Source organism: Cnephaeus nilssonii (genome assembly GCF_951640355.1).
Source record: "Cnephaeus nilssonii genome assembly, chromosome: 2".
In the NCBI taxonomy this organism is placed as follows: Eukaryota; Metazoa; Chordata; class Mammalia; order Chiroptera; family Vespertilionidae; genus Cnephaeus; species Cnephaeus nilssonii.
The window spans coordinates 47,394,902-47,413,724 of record NC_137073.1 but is presented as its reverse complement, the minus strand read 5'-3'; the positions used below and the strand labels follow the sequence as shown (position 1 = coordinate 47,413,724).

Below are 18,823 nucleotides of genomic sequence, written 5' to 3'. Positions count from 1 at the left end.
CTTTACTACATCACTGTGTTAGTAGTTAACTTTTTGCTTTAGATTACTCGTCAGTAAATAGTTGTTAATAAAAGTACCTGCCTTGGATGTGAGGGCGATCTGGCTGCGACATCTGTCACCCCCTTGATCGCCAGGGGTGATTCGGCTGATCTGGCTGGCTCGGCGGGTGTCCCCCTCCTCCCTCACCGATCCATGTGCGTCCCTCCCGAAGCTGCGCACTCGGTCTAAGAGGACGACCTTCCCCCCAGAGGAGAGGACCGGTCTTCGGTCAAGGGTATACGAGTAGCTGTGCTCCCCTGCTAGAACCTCCAAACAAGCTCTCAAGGTCCATTTGTAGGAGAACGTAGGGTAGTCAAGCTTCCAAGACTCCAGACACATCCAAATGAGGCGCTGCACGTGGCAGTCTGCCTTTCTTTAAAAAAAAAAAAAAAAAAGTACCTGCCTTATGGGATTACTGTGCAGGGTTAAATAAAATAATATACTTAAAGCACTTGGAACAGTAACACTGCCATAATAGTATAGACTGAATAAATGCTAATTTATCATTACTAACCTTTTCTAAGATAAATAATCATATAAAAAGGATCATTGATATGATCTCTTTCAGAATCATTATGACATGAATATAAAATACAGGTAGTCCCTTCATCAACTCTTTTTTTTTTTTTAATATATTTTATTGATTTTTTTACAGAGAGGAAGAGAGAGGGATATAGAGTTAGAAACATCGATCAGCTGCCTCTTGCACACCCCCTACTGGGGATGTGCCCGCAACCAAGGTACATGCCCTTGACCGGAATCGAACCTGGGACCCTTGAGTCCGCAAGTCGATGCTCTATCCACTGAGCCAAACCAGTTTCGGCCCCTTCATCAACTCTTAATTCCTTCATATTGAAATTGAAAATTTAGCCCTGGCTGGTGTGGCTCAGTTGGTTGGAGCATTGCCCTATACACCAAAAAGTTGTGGGTTCAATTCTGGTCAGGGCACATACCTAGGTTGAGGATTTGATCTCTGGTCGGGGTGCATACGAGAAGGCAACTGGTTGAAGTTTCTCACATCAATGTTTCTCTCTCTCTCTCTCTCTCTCTCTCTCTCTCTCTCTCTCTCTCTCTCTCTTTCTCTCTCTCTCTCTCTCTCTTGCTTGTAGTAAATGCACAATAAATGTCTCTATTTTTACTAGGATTATAATCATTGGCACATTAGTGTCCAGGTCAGGTTTAGTGCAAATCCAGTCTACAATCCAGTCATACCTTTAAGGTTATGAATATTATTCAGTGGTATACATTGGAGTGTGTACCTAGGCTACATTCATAATTTTTCTTTAAAGGTACTTGATCTGATTTTTAAGTTCAGTCTCTCTCTCTTCCCTAGCATTATTGGTATATTTTTAGTGGTATATTTTATTCTTGGTTTGAGTGAAACCAGTTATCTTTCTAGAATGTTTTTCTGCTAAGAAAATATTTTTTTAGACCATTTGCCATTCTATTAGTATTCTTAAGTTTATTCCTACTATTCTTGGGCTTAAGACCTTTTCTATCTTATAACTTGTTAGTTTTACATTTATGTACTTTATTTAATATTACAGCTTAGAAACAGTAGGATAAAGTCCTCCTGAAATTTAACAGAAGTCCCCAAACTCAGAAATAAATTGTATATAGTATTATAGTACTAGCTAATGTATATGGAGTGCTTTTTCTGGTGAGACACTGTTCGAAGCCCTTTATATTTATTCATTTAATCACTAAAACAACTCTATGGGATGGGTGCCATGAATATGCCCAAATGAAGAAACTGAGACTTAAATAGCTATTTTTTTTTAAAACTAGGTATTATTAAAATGAAGGAAAATTTAAAACACAATTCTCTTAGTAAATTAGAAATAATTTTCCTTCCACCAGTCTTTGAATTCCTTGAGGCCATAGATTAACGAGTAGCTATTTAGTAGATAATTGTTATATTGAAATTAACTTTAAACTTTATATTATTTTAAAAATGAAACACAAGAGGGTGCTATTTACTATTCACTACTAGTGTTTTGCTTTTAAAAAAATATTTCTCCTTGTGAAATATAGTGCAATAGCAACTTTATTATTATTTTTTGGTTCTGGCTAGAACCCATTAATTTCTTTTCTTATTTTTTTTTTACTTCAGTTTATAGATTATTAGTTTTGTATTGGCCTTGTCCATGTAACAGATTGTCAATGTGTATCTATTTGGGGGGCACTCAGTTTCTAACCATATTAAGTAATTTTGCTAAATGAAAAGGAAAGTTTTTTTAAAAATCTTTATTGTTGAAAGTATTACATATGTCCCCTTTTTTCTCCCACTGACCCCTTTATTGCCTGCCCCTGCCCTCCCACCCCATACCTCCACCACCCTACTGTCTATGTCCATTTGTTATGCATATTAGAAAGTTTTTTGAAGAGGGTCTTTGATTTTTTTAAAGCAAAATTTAACATTTAGTGCATTAAGTCTTAGGAATTATTTTCCTAAATTAAGAACATATAATTATGACATTTTACTGAAGAGCAGTTATAGCAAGAAACCTGCTGTTTAGAATTTACTCTTTGTCCCATTGGATCACCTATGAATAGGGTGACCATACATTTCACTATGCTTTGAACAGTCCTGCTTATATCTCTTGTTGCAAGCTGTTGTTTTATTATGATAACATCGCATCTATTATTATAACACTAGAGGCCCGGTGCATGAAATTCATGTACTCAGGTGTGGTCCCCCAGCCTGGCCTGTGCCCTCTAACAATGTGGGAGCCCCGCAATCAATCGCCCCAAAGAGGTAGGCCCCGCCCACCCATGTGGGGCTCCTCGATGAATTGCCCCAAAGAGGTAGGCCGGAGCCGGTGGTCCCACCTCCACACCGCGTGGGTCCGCGGGACCCCCAGGCCTGGCCATGCGGAGCGGCTGCCGGGCCCCATCTCCACGCCGCGTACACAGCGTCAAGTCCCCGCCCACCTGCGTGCGCCCGCTGCGCACACAGCCACCTGGTGATGGATTGTGGGATTGTGACGGCGTGAGGGCATCATGGCATGAGGGCGTGACAACCACCTAGGCTATTATTAGTATAGATAACTAGAGGCCCAGTGCACGAAATTCATGTATAGGTGCAGTCCCTATGCCTGGCCGGTGATCGAAGCACGAGCATCTGGAGTGTAAGGGCAGGTTTCAGATGACCTCTGGGCCTTGGGCAGCACCTGTGCCCCCGCTCGCACCTGCCTTGGCCTGGCACCGCCCACTCATCTGCTCCACTATCCCGCTGCAGTCCCACTCTCGTTGGGGCCTATCAGTGCCGGCAGTGCCTCTATTGCCGCCTGCTGCCAGCACCGCATTGCTGACAGCCACCATGTCTGCGCCACCCCCTGGTAGTCAGCGCATGTCATAGTCAGTGGTTGAACTCCCAGTCTCCTGGTTGAACTCCCAAACAACCGCCCAAGGGGACAATTTGCATATTAGGCTTTTATTATATACTAGTGGCCCGGTGCACGAAATTCGTGCACGGAGGGGGGTTCCTCAGCCCGGCCTTCACCCTCTCCAATCTGGAACCCCTCAGGGGATGTCCGACTGACATCCCTCTCGCAATCCGGATGACTGGCTCCTAACCACTGCCTGCCCCTAACCTCTCTGCCTGCCAGCCTGATCGCCCCTACCTTGCCCCTATCCCAGCCCGATCGCTCCTACCTTGCCCCCCAGCCAGCCTGATCGCCCCTACCTTGCTCCCCACCAGCCTGATCGCCCCTACCTTGCCCCCCTGCCTACCTGATCGCCCCTAACCTCTCTGCCTGCGTGCCTGATCGCCCCTAACTGCCCTCGCCTGCAGGCCTGATGTCACCCCCAACTTCCCTCCCCTGCTGGCCTGGTCACCCCCAACTGCCCTCCCCTGCCGGCCTGATCGCCCCTAACTGCCTCTGCCTCAGCCCCCACCACCATGGCTTTGTCTGGAAGGAAGTCAGACGTCTGGAAGATGGATGGTTGACCCGGTCTAATTAACATATTACCCTTTTATTAGTATAGATAGATTATATAGGATAGGATTGCTTAAATGGGGGGGGGGGGGGTGAGCCTTCAGCAGGAGGAGATGCTCTTGGCAGACAAAAACACATAATCCCTATATCTGGACTGATAGCCAGCCATATGCACTATACTGCCAAACCGGTCATTAAAAAATTGAATCACTTTCTAACACCTTACACCAAACAGTTGTTGCCCTTAAAACCCCTCCTCAGCCCCCACCTTAGATTCTGCCTTCGCAGTTCACCCAGAGTAGGTTATGATTGGTCGGTTTCTATGCTAGTCAATATCAAAAGCTCTGCCTCCTAGGCAGCCATTGGCTCCTCACACTTCACCCAGATTTGGTTCTGATTAGTCAGTTTCTATGCCAGTCAGTGTCAAAAGCCCCACCTCCTAGGCAGCCATTGGTTCCTCACAATACACCCAGATTTGGTTCTGATTGGTCGGTTTCTATGCTAGTCAGCATCTCCGGGCCTATCTCTGGGCCTGATCATAGAGGTGGGGCTGATCAGCAGCCGCCCCAGGCTGCTGGCGAGTGGGCTGAACTGCTGACCTCTGTGAGAGAGAGAGAGAGAGGCTTGGCTGCTGGCAAAGCCACTGCTGATCAGCCCCGCCTCTCTCTCTCTCTCCGAGAGGTCAGCAGTTCAGCCCACTCTCCTGCTGCACGAGCAGCCTGGCATTTGATGGAGCCTCTGGTCGTTGTAGATATTACGACCTTGGCTCTTTATATAGAGAGAGGATAATAATAATTAATGGCTGCTCTTTTTTACTTTTAACCCTTTGCACTTGCTTGCTTTTTTCTCGATTTCTTTATTCTACTCGGGATTTAATTTTTTAAATACCCCAGATTTTACAAAGCGTGGCAGTAGAATAAAAAACTGGAGTTTCTTTTCATACAACCTTATTTATTTGGATTTTTTTATATTTCAAATTATTGATACGTTCAAAGAGTAATTTTAATCTCGATGCTAACCGTGTCGAGTCACACTCGACATCCGAGTGCAAAAGGTTAATACTCCCCCCCCCCCCCAATGTGGATGATAAATTGAATAGTTACTCTGTCTGTGAAAGCTACCATTCAGAAAGGTAATGGGAATAGAAATATAAATAGGTGGAATTTTAGAGATTGTTTATATCAGAGGTCCCAAGGTCATCTGAATGATTTACTAGGATTCACAGGACTCAGAAGTTGCTGTGCTCATGGTGAGGGTTTATTATGAAAGGATACAGAGTAAAATCATAAAAACACACGAGGGAAAGTGTGATGGAACAAGGTGCAAGCTTCCAGGTGTCCCTTCCCCCTGGAGTCACACAGATGTGCTTAATTCCCCCAGAAGTGATATATGATGATATGTGCAAAGTGTTCCCAACCAGGGAAGCTCATCTTAGCCTGGGTGTCCAGAATGTAGCACCTGTGTGACTGACCTTGATTACTTAAGTTCCTGAACCTCAGAGAAAAAGAGATGTTTGCCATAAATCACATTGGTAGCATAAACTGCTCATACTGGTACAGTGTGGCCCAAGACCACAGGCACATTAAACACTCTTATCAGACAGAACTTTCCAAGCTCTCAGTTCCCAGGAGCTAGCTGAGGGCTAGTCTGAAATCAGACAATTTTGGGGAATGTGTAGGGTTTCAGCAAGCCATGTTGGCTGAGTTAATCCTTTCTCATATAAGGTCATGGAAGGTATTCAAGCCAGAGTTTGAACCCAGGAAGTCTGATTCCAAAGACTCTGTTCTTTCCATAAGTAATTTTTAGTGATCTTTTATACTGATTTGCTAATTGGAAATTACTGGCTACATTAGATGTGATAGCAACTTGGACTATGCCCATCTATCCTGATAAAATACTTCTTTTAAAAAAAATACGTTTTTATTGATTATAGAGGGAGGAGGAAGGGAGGGAGGGAGAGAGAGAGACAGACAGACAGACAGACAGACAGACAGACAGACAGACAGACAGACTTCAATGTGAGGGAGAAATATCAATTGGTTGCCTCCCGCACACACCCTGACTGGAGATTGAATCCGCAACCTGGGTATGTGCCCTGTCTGGGAATCGAAACAGTGACCTTTTGGTGCATGGGACGATGCTCAGCCAACTGAGCCACACCAGCCAAGGCCTAATAAAATACTAATAAGCTTTCTGTTTCCTCACATGAGGATAGGGAGCTTGATTTGAGTATTTTTCAGTGCTTTTGTAGGTAAAAGGCACTAAGAATTTCTAGTTCTTATTTTCAGCAAAGTTTGTTTTATATATTAATGTATTGAACAGTAGTTTATATGAAGAATAGTCTATAATTACTCCTTTTGCACTTAATATAATTTTTTAATTATAAAAGAGATATGTAATAACATATTTATAAAAGTTTTTGTCACAAGACTGTCTGCCTTGTAGGTAATAGATTTGAATGAACTTACACAGTTCTCAAAAGCTTTTAACTTTTTCTCTTTTCTTTTTCCTTAGGTATTTGTGGAAACATTAGACAAGTGTTTTGAAAATGTCTGTGAACTGGATTTAATTTTCCATGTAGACAAGGTACTACATCTATGTTGTAAAATCTTCTAAGCTTTTTACCTGAAAAAAAAACACATTAATTTTTAGTTGCCAAAGTAAAAATGGATTTAGTGAATACTATTTTTATTCTCTGCTTAGGATTGTGTGAATGGAGGAAATTACATTTAAACTGGATTCTTAAGGATTAGTAGATATTTTCACAGACAGAAAAGGAGAGGTGGTTCTATAGGCATAGATATAAAATACACACTTCTTGTGAGGGGGGATTGCTATTGATCAAGAGGCCCAATTTTTTTTCTTTTATTCTTATTGATTTCAGAGAGGAAGGGAGAGAGAGATAGAAACATCAATGATGAGAGAGAAGCATTGATTGGCTGCCTCCTGCACACCCCACACTGGGGATTGAGCCACACTGGGAATCAAACCAGTGACCTCTTGGTTCCTGGGTCAACGCTCAACCACTGAGCCACACCGGCTGGGCAAGAGGCCTAATTTTGAAGTGCCTTTAGTGCCATGGATTTTAGACTTCATTCTGAATCAATTTAATCTTTTAAATAAGCTTTTTTTTAAAAATATATTTTATTGATTTTTTACAGAGAGGAAAGGAGAGGGATAGAGAGTTAGAAACATCGATTCAGTTGCCTCTTGCACACTCCCTACTGGGGATGTGCCCGCAACCAAGGTACATGCCCTTTACCGGAATCGAACCTGGGACCCTTCAGTCCGCAGGCCGATGCTCTATCTACTGAGCCAAACCGGTTAGGGCTTAAATAAGCTTTTATTGGTATCATTGTTGCTTTGTTTGTACATTTTGGGGGCAAGACTTTTTTAAGTTGGATTGCTAGGTGGGAGATTAAAGACAGAGAAATCAATTTAGGAATCTGTTGCAGTAGTCCAGAAAGAAATGAACTAAGGCAGTATAGTAAGGATGAAGAGAGTAGAGTAGGACCCTGCTAGCCTGTTAAAAGCTGGAGGTGAGAGAGGGGAAGAATGACTGAGTTTTCTAATCAGTATTATTGGGTATTGGTAATACAGAATTTAGAATAGATTCCATTTTTACTATATATAGATTTTTTTCTGTATTAAGTTCATGTAATTTAACATTGCTTTGAATTATTAAGCCATTTAATAAAATAGTCTGAAAATAAGTGGCCTAAATTTTTAGCAAGAAAAGTGATTTTAAAAAATTACCTTCGGCCTTATCGGTGTGGCTCAGTTGAGGGTTGACCTGTGAACCAAGAGGTCGCAGTTCATTTCCTGGTCAGGGCACATGCCCAGGTTGTAGGGTGTACAGAAGACTACTGATCGATGATTCTCTCTCATCATTGATGTTTCTATCTCTTGCTTCCTCTCTCTTAAAAATATCATTAGGTAGCTAATATTTATTGATTATTTACTTTGTTTTGGGTACTTCCATGGATGACCTCATTTAATTTTTTCAGCTATCTATGAAGGAGATACTATTATTATCTCTGTTTTATAGCCCATTAAAATAAGACTTAAAGAGGTTATTTATAACTACCTAAAGCTTCACAGTAGTGATGAAAGTGGGTTGTAAGCCTTCATTCCAAATTATTTTATTATACAGCTCATACTTATAAATTAGACACAGTAGTATTTAAACCAAAAACGTCTGGAATTATGAAATGTTTTTGTAGTGAATTTTCTTTATGGGTGTGTATTATTCTTTTCCCTTTAGGTTCACAATATTCTTGCAGAAATGGTGATGGGGGGAATGGTATTGGAGACCAACATGAATGAGATTGTTACACAAATTGATGCACAAAATAAACTGGAGAAATCTGAGGTAAGAACGGAAAGTGCTCTAGTTAATGAAGGTGGTAAACATGGTCATAAATTATGCATGATTTGTAGCTTTCACTGTTTGTCCTTTAGTATCACCTTTTAGGTACAATTGATATGCTTATTCAGTTTTTAAATGGAATATACATATTTTAGTATGCCAAATGTTCTTTGGCTACTATCCACCAAATAGTTGTGCATTCTTCTTTTAGCCATGGTCATACCAGCCTTGGGTAATTAACACAATTCCAAATTCTTACTGCTTAAAAAAGAAATTATTTACTTGAAAATGGAATAAATATTTGCTTTATAAAACATTAGTCAGTAATTATCAAGGATATCTTAGAACTTGTATTTTAAAGATATATAAATTTAGCATTATAAAACTATTTCTGGAAGAGGAGAGAAAAGGCAATGGAATTCTCATGAGGAAATAATAAGTTATAATAGGTGCTTAGCAAGCCTGATTACATATTGAAAAAGGAAATTCAGTGCCTTAATCTTTTAATTCTGGATCCTTCCCAAAGGTCACTGACCAGTTTGCTAAGTCATATATTTTATTCGTTGATAAATATATTCATGGCTTTTATTGCATTCTATAAGGGAAAGATTTGGTTCGTTATACAGTGCTAACTTTGTGCTGTTAGATTGGGTGAATGGGGAGCAGCCAGGACTTTAGCATTGTATAAAACCCTACTTTAGAATTTAGTGACTCCTCCCTCATGTACTAGGCTGAATATTAGTGACAGGTGCTATAGCTGAGCCACTCAAGTTCACATTATTTTGATTATTTATTACTGTAGCAGAAGTTTAGATAGATAACGTCTTAGTATCTCATTCAGTGCTATGCTTGTTTAAGGATACTCTTACCTTTGGTATTTATAGTTATAACTCAGATTAGGAAAATATATTTTATAATTATTAGTACAAGTTCAGATGTTTGATTGGTATAAAGTACTATAAAAGCAGCAAGATACTAAAATATGTTAGAATTAATTTACAACAGGTGAGTTCTGAAGAATTATTATTTTGTTGGTACTTTAAATGATCAGTTTAATACAAATAAATACTATGCTCATTAGAACTGAATAAAACACAGGATGATGGATAAATATGAAATTTGAGGGTTAGAAACAGTTGAAACTGATAAAAACATTTTCCAATGTTTTATTTAAAATTTCTTCTTATCTCAATTTACCATCCCTATTGGTTTTCCAAAGGAGAGACTTATAATAGTGAAGAGCTTAAAATTATGGCTCTTTTAAGTAACTATGTATTTTGTGTGTTCTATAGCCAATTTTTCAAGTATTGGTTTTTGAAAGGGGAAAATATAAACTAGATTAAACTAAGACAAGGAAAACAATTTAGAATATTATTTAGTGTGGTTGGTTTGCAATATATAATGTATAGTAAAAGATTTACTATAAACTCTAAGCTGTAGTTTTTTAAAGTCTTAAAATGATAATTTGAAAATTTCTTTTTACACTCAATCTGGTTTATTGGCTCATTATACATGCACACCAAATATATATGCAAACATAAATATTTCAACGTACAAATTTACATGGGACTCACAAATCACCCCCTTGTCTTTCATCCAGCACCCAAACCTGTGCCCTATCCCGGCTCCACTTTGGGATGAAGTTCACAGGGGGCTGGCACTAGAGGGTAGGAATCTGGAGGAGGGAGAGGTCCTGCTCCCCTCTCTGCACAGGTACCTCCAAAAGGTCCTGTCCCTTCTCAGTGGCACCATAGGGCAGAAGGCTAAATACCTCCACTCCCGCTCTGCCGCAACTCAAATCCCAGACGTCTCCTCTAATCCATCTCGCCAATTTATATAATCTGTTAAACTTTAAATTACAAAACGATGGTTATAGATTTTAAATGCCAAGAGACAGTGACACAATCCATTAATCACTCTAAAATGAATGGATGTGGTAATTTGTCAATTCTGTGTAATCATCTGTAAAAATATATAGACTTCTTGTCTAGAATTTTCACATTGAAAATTTCCAGGTATTTAAATTCCTTTCCATTGGTGGTGTCCTTTTTTTTTCTTTTATTTTTCTCCTTAGTGTGATGTATATAATATTGACAAAAGTCATAAAAGACCTATAATAACTGCATAATGGATATTTGTTTTTTGATTATTCAGTGATATTTTGTTAAGTAGTTTTTTAATTTATAAAGAGCAGTGAAATGCAGAATTTACATTTTTGATAGAAAGTTACAAGAATACTATAAATACTATTTTAAATGGTTCTGAATATTAGTGAATACTCCCATTTTCATCCAATAGTAATAATCTTTTAATATATAGCTAGTTGTTATATGCTACCAGATTAGTTTTTCTTTTTCTCCTTCACAAGAAAGTATACTTTAAATCTGATTGGGGATAAACCCCAACATCTGTTTAGTAAGTGTTTCTCTATATGTGATGTCTGCTAATATTTAGTTATAAAAAAGTCAAAGTGAGGCTGTTTAGTCCTGATCATATTTTAAGAAATTTTGTTGAAAAATAATGTTGACTTTTTGTAATTTTTCAGTAATTTTCATATATTTTAAGTATGTTTGGAAGTCTACCAGCTTTATTCTAGACACACTGAAATGTCAGAAATTTTCATATGAGTTCTATTTCCAGGTTACTTAAATTGGTTATATCTTCCAAACATATGACTGCAGAAAAACCCAAAATTACTAATTTAAGAGTTATTATGTAAGCAAAAACTTACCATGAAAGGCTTAATTAAAATCCAGAGTATCATAATTGATGACAAGATCTGGTTATCTTATTTTTAAAGTTAATTTAAGTGATATTTAGAATAGCATTTATCTTTTAAAAATCCTGGGTTTAATTAATATACAGCTCTTAAAATATAACGTAGATCTATCTACGTGCCTTTACTTTGTCAGATTTCGAAGATTTTATTATTTTGTTCAAAAGTGAACAATCAAAAGTGAACCAGTTTAATTCCCAATACCTAGACAGGTAGGAGCAAAGATCACCCAGATCTTTAACCATTTGTATGCCATAAGCTTCTATAGACGCAAGCGGTGCACCTTTTTAATTAAATTCAAAATATCGTGGCAGTTAACTGGTTAAAGAGAGAAGAAGCAAAGATATGCTTTCAGTGTATTTTCAGCTATCCTGCTTTGATAGAAAAATGGTTTGCTTGTAACATTGGGATCTTGTGAAAGGAGGGTTAAGTTGGTGGGATTTGGGAAAAATCTAAAAGGCACCCAGGAAGCTGCCTAGGAATGAAAGGACTCCCTGTGGGTGGAGGAGGATGGGTTGGGGAGACTTGTTAGTTTTTATGTATTTCATGTTATTTTTAAGATGAAAAATGACTCTGAATTTAGTTACTACTTTTTTAAAGTTAGTCCTCTTTTTTTCCGAACATCCTGATCTTTCTAGCTCTTTCCATTCTTCTCTTTACAGACCTTTATCTTTCAATCTCCCAGACAGGACAGGTAGACAAGGTATTGCTGACTTTGAGAAAAATGTACTTTAACAAAAGGGAAAGCAAAATGATGTCAAAGGCAATTAATTATGTAGGCCAGACTCAAAAATTCTTTGTGTTAATGAACCCATATAGTCCCTGTAGCCTATTTTTCATTCTAGTTTCTCCTTGTAGTTTCTTCATCTTTTATTGGACTTAGTGTATTTTTCTAGTATATCATCAATGTCATCTTTGTTCTGTTTTGTCTGCCTGCATTGTGAAAGGAAAGGTTAAGTTTTTGTTCTTATTTTTAAACATTGTCATTTAACTGACAAACTACATTTTGTAGAAATGACAATTTATTTTGTATGTTAAATTTAGAATTTATTTTGAGCATCATGTGGCAGAACCAATCTTACTTTAACACTCACAGATTTTTTCCCTTCATCTTTCTAAATTAGGATTCTAACATAAAATTGCCTACTAGGTTTTGGAAACTGTGAATTTAAAACCCAAAAGCTGAGCCTTCAAAGTTTTGCATGCAAAGTAGGAAGCAGTGAAGGCTTAGAACAGTGACTGTTAAATAGTACTGCAGTTCCAAAGTCTTAACAGAATTGCTTTTACTAGTTTTGACTAATAGGTGCATATTAAAAGTAGCCAATAAAAAACAAGATCAGAAATTATTAAAATTGAATTAAATGTTCTAAAGAATGGAATTAAATATATTTACCAAAATAAAATGGATTTCTACTGTAGGAACCTTCTGACATCCAAACATGTCGTAATAAGACAAAAAAATATTATAAACTTTGAGTATTTTTGCGAAGCATATTGGCAAATATTAGAGATGTTTTTAATAGACTCCTAGCTTTACAAAACTAAATTTTCTCTGGTATTTTTCTGAATATATATATATTTTTACACCAAAGTTAACTGTTTGAATTACTTTTTAAACATTTCTCTGTAGATGAGCAACAACTTTTTTTGTACAAAGCCATTTCAGGAAAAATGAAAATGTTTATAGGACCCCATTTAAAAACTTCAAAATAGAAATACTTTATTGAGATCTATGGAGGAAAAAAAAATCTATCAACAAGTTAGATTACCTACCTTATAATTAGGAAAATGTCACTGAGAATGTGGCATAGCTATTTAGCCGCTAAATTATTGCTTTCTGGATGTGTTTGAGAAGCAGCATCAGACAGGTGATTTCCTAAGATCTTATCCCAGGATCATAAGCTATATCATGAAGCTGGGTGTACCACATTTGGTCCCAGATCCATATTACTTTATCCTTGCAATAGAAAGTAAATCATTCCAGTGATCCAAATCATTGCCAATGTCTATGTTCTAGTTTTTAATTTGTTAAACTGCTATTTTCTAACAAAGAACCATCAACCACTTGGGTCTTTTAACTTCCATAGCTAGAACTAGTAATTAGCTTTTTTACTTTTTTAAATCAAGTTTCTATTTTTAAAGAGTATAGAATAAGAAAAGGGGCTTAAGTAACAGATGTTGGGAAGTCAAACTGTGAGTTGGTTCTGCCCCTCTATGTTGACATGCAGTTATTCTGTTCTACAAAATTACAGTGGGGACCCCTGAGGTCAAAACTAGTTATATTAAATCCATGAATGGCGTTAGTCTACTATATTATTTTCACACAGGCACTTCCTGTGCTAGAAATTAAACTATAAATGAAGATTATATAAAATATTCTAATGTTGATAAAATCTTAAATAAAATACTATATTCTTACTCACTAGAGGATTCTCATCAGTATTTCTCATCTCTTTGTTTATAATTGCAGTATTAAAGCACTGCCTTTAAAGCAAAGAGCAAGCTTCTTATAAGTTCCCAGATTAAAAGTTATTTTACCATACATTCAGAAATTAAAATATTGGCATTTTCTATTTCATTCAAAACATGTTTAAAAATCTGCCATTATTTTGTTAATGATTTTGAGTCTGAAACCATTTAATATTGTGTTTATTAATGTTGATGTTCTTTCACTTGGCTGTTAGGTCAAAATTTTGAATGTGCATATACCAACTTGCAGCAGGAAGGGTGGGTAAAGGTTTTAGTATGTACAAATTATTCCAACTGCCATCTTCTTATGCTATATTTCATGCTTAAAAAATATTTTAAGATGGTAGGTTGGTATTTTATGTCTTAGATAAAATAAATATTTAGATTCTTTCCTTTTCCCTTCAAGAAACTTAATTGCTATTGCATGAGGGAAAGGGAGCTTTCAAATTTTTAAAAATATATTTTAGTAATGCTGCTTTTTTAGTTTTGCTTGCACATATTTTGTTTATTTTTGGGTCTGGCAATTTAAAAACAAAATTTAAAAAAATCATATCCATCCATTATTATCTTTGTGATTCCAGTGCTTGAAATTTCCAAGAGTATGTCTGTATAAGTCTTCTATCTGTTTGGCCTCATTTTGGTATACTTGCAGACTTCATTTTGTTTTCTTTCTCTTAATTCTGTTAATTTATTTGATCTCATGGGAGAGAAAACATGACCATTCTTTTATATACTGTACTTCATTCCTTCATCTAATTCATACTCCTAACGGCTTTGGGTTCATATATTTGTTTTTGTTAGTGGAGTTGCTGCCGTTTACGTGCCATGGTGGTGCTCAAGTAAAATAACATAGATGGAAACAAGTTATTTCTCCAGTAGGATTTCATTCCTTTTTTTTTTCTGTTTGTGTCAACTGTGTTATCCTAAATCTTTAAGAACTATGTTGTACTGTCATTTTACATTTTAAATTGTATAAATTACTAAGAAGTCAGGTAAACTTCATTTCTATAAATTTGAGTGTAAGTTGTCTTGTTGCTTTGAATATATCTTTACTGAGAAGAAAACTAAGATGAAAATTACATTTCTGTGTTGGCAAATTGATTTTCTAATGGCAAATTACGATTTATTCTTTAATAAAATGTTTCAGACTTCACTTTCATGGAAGTCTGAAAATGAAATTGATTTTATAGCAGTTCAGTTAGGATGTTGACTACCTGGTAACATGAAGTTTGTTTTTTTAAGCCCTAAGTTTTTGTATATAAACATTAACAGCTCATATAAGCATCTACTTAGTAATTAACAGTCCTTCTTGTATTTTTCCTTAATATTTTATATTCTGTAGAATCTGCTTTCTTAAAATGTTTCTTTAATTAAAACTTAATTGACATACACATTACAATTTTAAAATTTTGTACCATTTAAATTCATGACATTCTACACAAAAGTATTGAACATGCTTGAGAAATAATTTGATTCTCTTAATCCATTTGCGTGTTCTGAGTAGTTACCATCCTTTGCATGTCTATGGCTTGCTGCTTATGTTTAAAAGAATTGTAATTTGTTGTACTTAGAAACTTCTTTTGGCTTTACATAATAAGAACTTGGCACATATATACTATTTAAATCTACTGCTCTATTGATTTTATATATTCTCATTAGTAGCCAACTGTTGACACCATCTTTGGTCACAAAGAAATTACTTATTCTAATGAAACCTAACAGACTGCATTTTTATTCTCATTTTCTTTGCTTAAGTTCAGTTTAACTGTTCATGGTATAGGGTATTATGGAAAAGAAGGCTTCTTGACAATTAAGTTTAATACTGAAAACAATTACTTTAACTATTTATAATATAAATCATAGATCCAGTAAAACACACACATATCTACCTTTTCTCTTTTTCACAAAATCCTCTAATAATTTATACCTCTTAAAATATTTATATTTAAATATCTTAATCAGTACTTTTCTATAACCTAGTCATCATTTGTACCCTGAATAGAAATTTCAAAGTAAAAATAGTGGCACATTGGTTTGTTATTTAGAAAAATTATAAAATTTATTCTACCTGGAAAAATGATACTAGTTCCAGGATATCTGTGATTTTGTAAAATAATTTTTGTTCCCTTGGCAGACAACATACTTCCTGTTAAAAGGAAGAGAACCTATAACATGGTAAAACTATTTGAACATAATTATTCTTTGATTCTCTTGAAATGATCATCTTAAAGACCCTTTTCAATATGATTTATGCTACCCTAAGTAATATTCATATATATCTTTGTCTTTGGGAGCAATGGGAGAGAAGTAAGTTGTAACAAAAACTGCATTACTTCAGGTAGGTATAAATGTAGAGGTCAATCAAATTTTTAATAATAATCATCAAAACAACTAATCCCTATTAAATTACAAAAACTGAAGTCCCAGCTCTATTAAGTCTTTAATTGGGTATGGAGTGTTTCGTCCATATCACCCTTATCATTGCTGTGTGAACCACATCTGTTAATACTAGTTTACTGATTTTTCTATTATTTCCAATTCTGACTTGATAATCCATGGCTTTTATTTCATTGCTTAACAATGTTTGTATCCTTTATTCAGCAAATAGTTTACACTGGCCTATTTTGTATCAGTCAAGATTTTTCTCAGGTAACAGCTTTATTATTATTTTTTTAATTAACAAAAGAGGTAGGATTACATAAGAAAAATGACCTAAAATTACAAAACAGGACTTTAAAACTAGTGTCTCTAATAACATGAACATTGTTTCTTATATAGGAGTGGGCTAAAGTAGGTTTACAGTTGTAAGCAAAGCAGAGTTTATTCTTTTATTATTACTTATTAATTATTGTATTATTTTCCATACAGACAACTGTAAACCTACTCTTGCCAACCCCTGTATATATGTAATGTAATCAAAGTTGAAGATTTGTTTGTGTTACTTGTCATCTTTGTGCAAGACAATGTATGCCACATAATTGAGATGTTTGTTGGCTTTATTATATAGCATGACTAAAAATTGATGAAATCAAATTGGTATATAAATTAATCCTTAAAAAATATGAATTCTGTTAATGTAGGTACTTGAGAAAAATGATATGTGTTAATTTTTCTTTTATTTTTAAGCATATTTTCTTCCAAAATTACTTCACAAAATTATAAATTTTCCTACTAAGATAAAAGCCAAATATTGTACAATAATGGTACAGAGAATTTTAAATTTTATTTATAAATTTTAAATTTTATATATGCTATCTTTTACATTTATGCTATTCTTTAAATTTGTATTTTGTAAACTAAACATATGTTGTTGAATCTACTTGATATGACAGAATATTTTTAATTGTTATATCTTTACTAATGCATCAAAGGTTGGAATGATCCTCTTGTTGCAGTTTCATTTTTAGGTAGACCTGTTCTGTTTGGATTGAGGCTTTACTGTAAAAGCCTGATTTTTTTTTAATGTCCTTGAACTTTATTTAAAAGTTTGGAATAGCCTCCATAATTTAAAAAATTTAATTTTTTTTATTGTTTTAAGGCATTAGCCCTAAGTAAAAAAACTAAACAAGCATGATCTATTACTTTTAATTTTTATTTCACAGCATATATTGATAATAAATGTCATTTTAAAAGCAAAACCCCCAAATATATCATGATTGTTATGAGATGTTTAATAAAGAACTAATGTAAAATATGCTTCATGCTTATACCATATGTCAGTTATATCAAGATATTAGGTGGATATCTAGCTTTTAGTCATTTGAATATTATGTGTAATATACAAGTGGTAGAGTTTAATTTGTGTTTAAATCTTTACATTATCATTGCATGTATTCACTGTATTTTTTAATGTGTCAACTGTTTTCTCTTTATAGATTAGTATTTCAATGTAACCATCCCATATCAATTCAAACTTACCATCTGGTCTCTAAGCTTGTTATATGAAAATCTATTATTATTGTCCTCCATTCTTAGTGTTTTTTGGTGAGCTACACCTGAGTTGTACATCTTCTTTTTCTTTTATTTGCTTCTGTATACAGGCTGGCTTAGCGGGAGCTCCAGCCCGTGCTGTTTCAGCTGTAAAGAATATGAATCTTCCTGAGATCCCAAGAAATATTAACATTGGTGACATCAGTATAAAAGTGCCAAACCTGCCCTCTTTTAAATAAAAAAAATTTAAAAGGCCACTCCCAGGTAAAATCCAGGGGGGAAAGTCATCTAAGTTTACCATGCAGTTGTTTACCAAAAATAGAGGAGGAGAGTCTTACATTTTGCTCTTGGATTTAAGTCAAGGTACTGTATAGAAGTTGTGTAAAATCAATATGGCGGTTCAATGTTGTTTTTCTTGTTCAGTGATTTTAAAGAAATTGAGTAGTTTCAGTGTGATTTTTTAAAAATTTCTTTTCTAAACTGCATTCCTATGCCCACCTAAGGCATGCTTCTATGTATTGGCTACAACAGTATTTCGGAAAGTGTTTGAAACATTTCTTTAAATTATGTACAACCCAAAATGTTGGTGGTGTTTTGTATGGATCACAAGTATAGCATTCCTTAATTCTTTCTGTTATTTGTCACAACTGTTATTTAAAGAATCAAGTATGTATTGCATGAAAACATTTTGACCTTTTCCTCTTAGTTTAAATAAACTCCAAGGTAACTGGACTCTTAAAGCACCTTTCTGTTCGCCTGATATCTACTTTAGCAATAATTTTTTTATGACCCTCTTACTCAACAAAGTAAATAAAAGTGTATTATATCACTGTTAAGCAGCTGTTAATGATGATGTGTTAAATTTATACTTCTGTCTTTAATACAGTCAGACCTCAGTTCTCAAGCATCTCCCATCTCGAACAATTCAATTCTTGACCAAGTTGTTCACGGGAAAAATGTCTTGGTTGTCAAACAAAACTTCAATTCTCAACTGGACAACCCTTTCATGCGGATACCTGTATAATCAGTCACGTGTTTCTCAGGTGGCAAACAAAGGAGAGAATGTGCAAGTCTGAGTCAGTTTACCACTAAACCTCACATTGTTAACATCTCAGGAAACTGTGCTGTGAATATTTTTTGTTTTCTTTTGTTGCTGCTTATTATTATTAAATACTTACAGTAAGTCCCCATGGGTCCAAAGGAGGTTAGTGATAGCAGCAAAGTGAAAAGGAAAGTTGTGAGAACAACAATAGACCTTAAAAAAAAATAATTGCAAGGTATGATAGAGGTGTTTGGGTG

At 35.5% G+C, this 18,823-nt stretch overlaps 1 protein-coding gene across 1 annotated transcript in view; it reads left to right on the top strand.

The window, feature by feature from the left end:
- Positions 1 to 18,377, top strand: part of AP3S1 (adaptor related protein complex 3 subunit sigma 1) — a 55,175-nt gene extending 36,798 nt beyond the window's left edge. Inside the window, 4 exon segments of the mRNA XM_079760426.1 lie at positions 6,495 to 6,566; positions 8,245 to 8,352; positions 17,635 to 17,728; positions 17,731 to 18,377. Of these exon segments, the coding sequence (XP_079616552.1) occupies positions 6,495 to 6,566; positions 8,245 to 8,352; positions 17,635 to 17,728; positions 17,731 to 17,759 (303 nt within the window). The 3' untranslated portion in view covers positions 17,760 to 18,377.
- Positions 18,378 to 18,823: the final 446 nt, after the last annotated feature.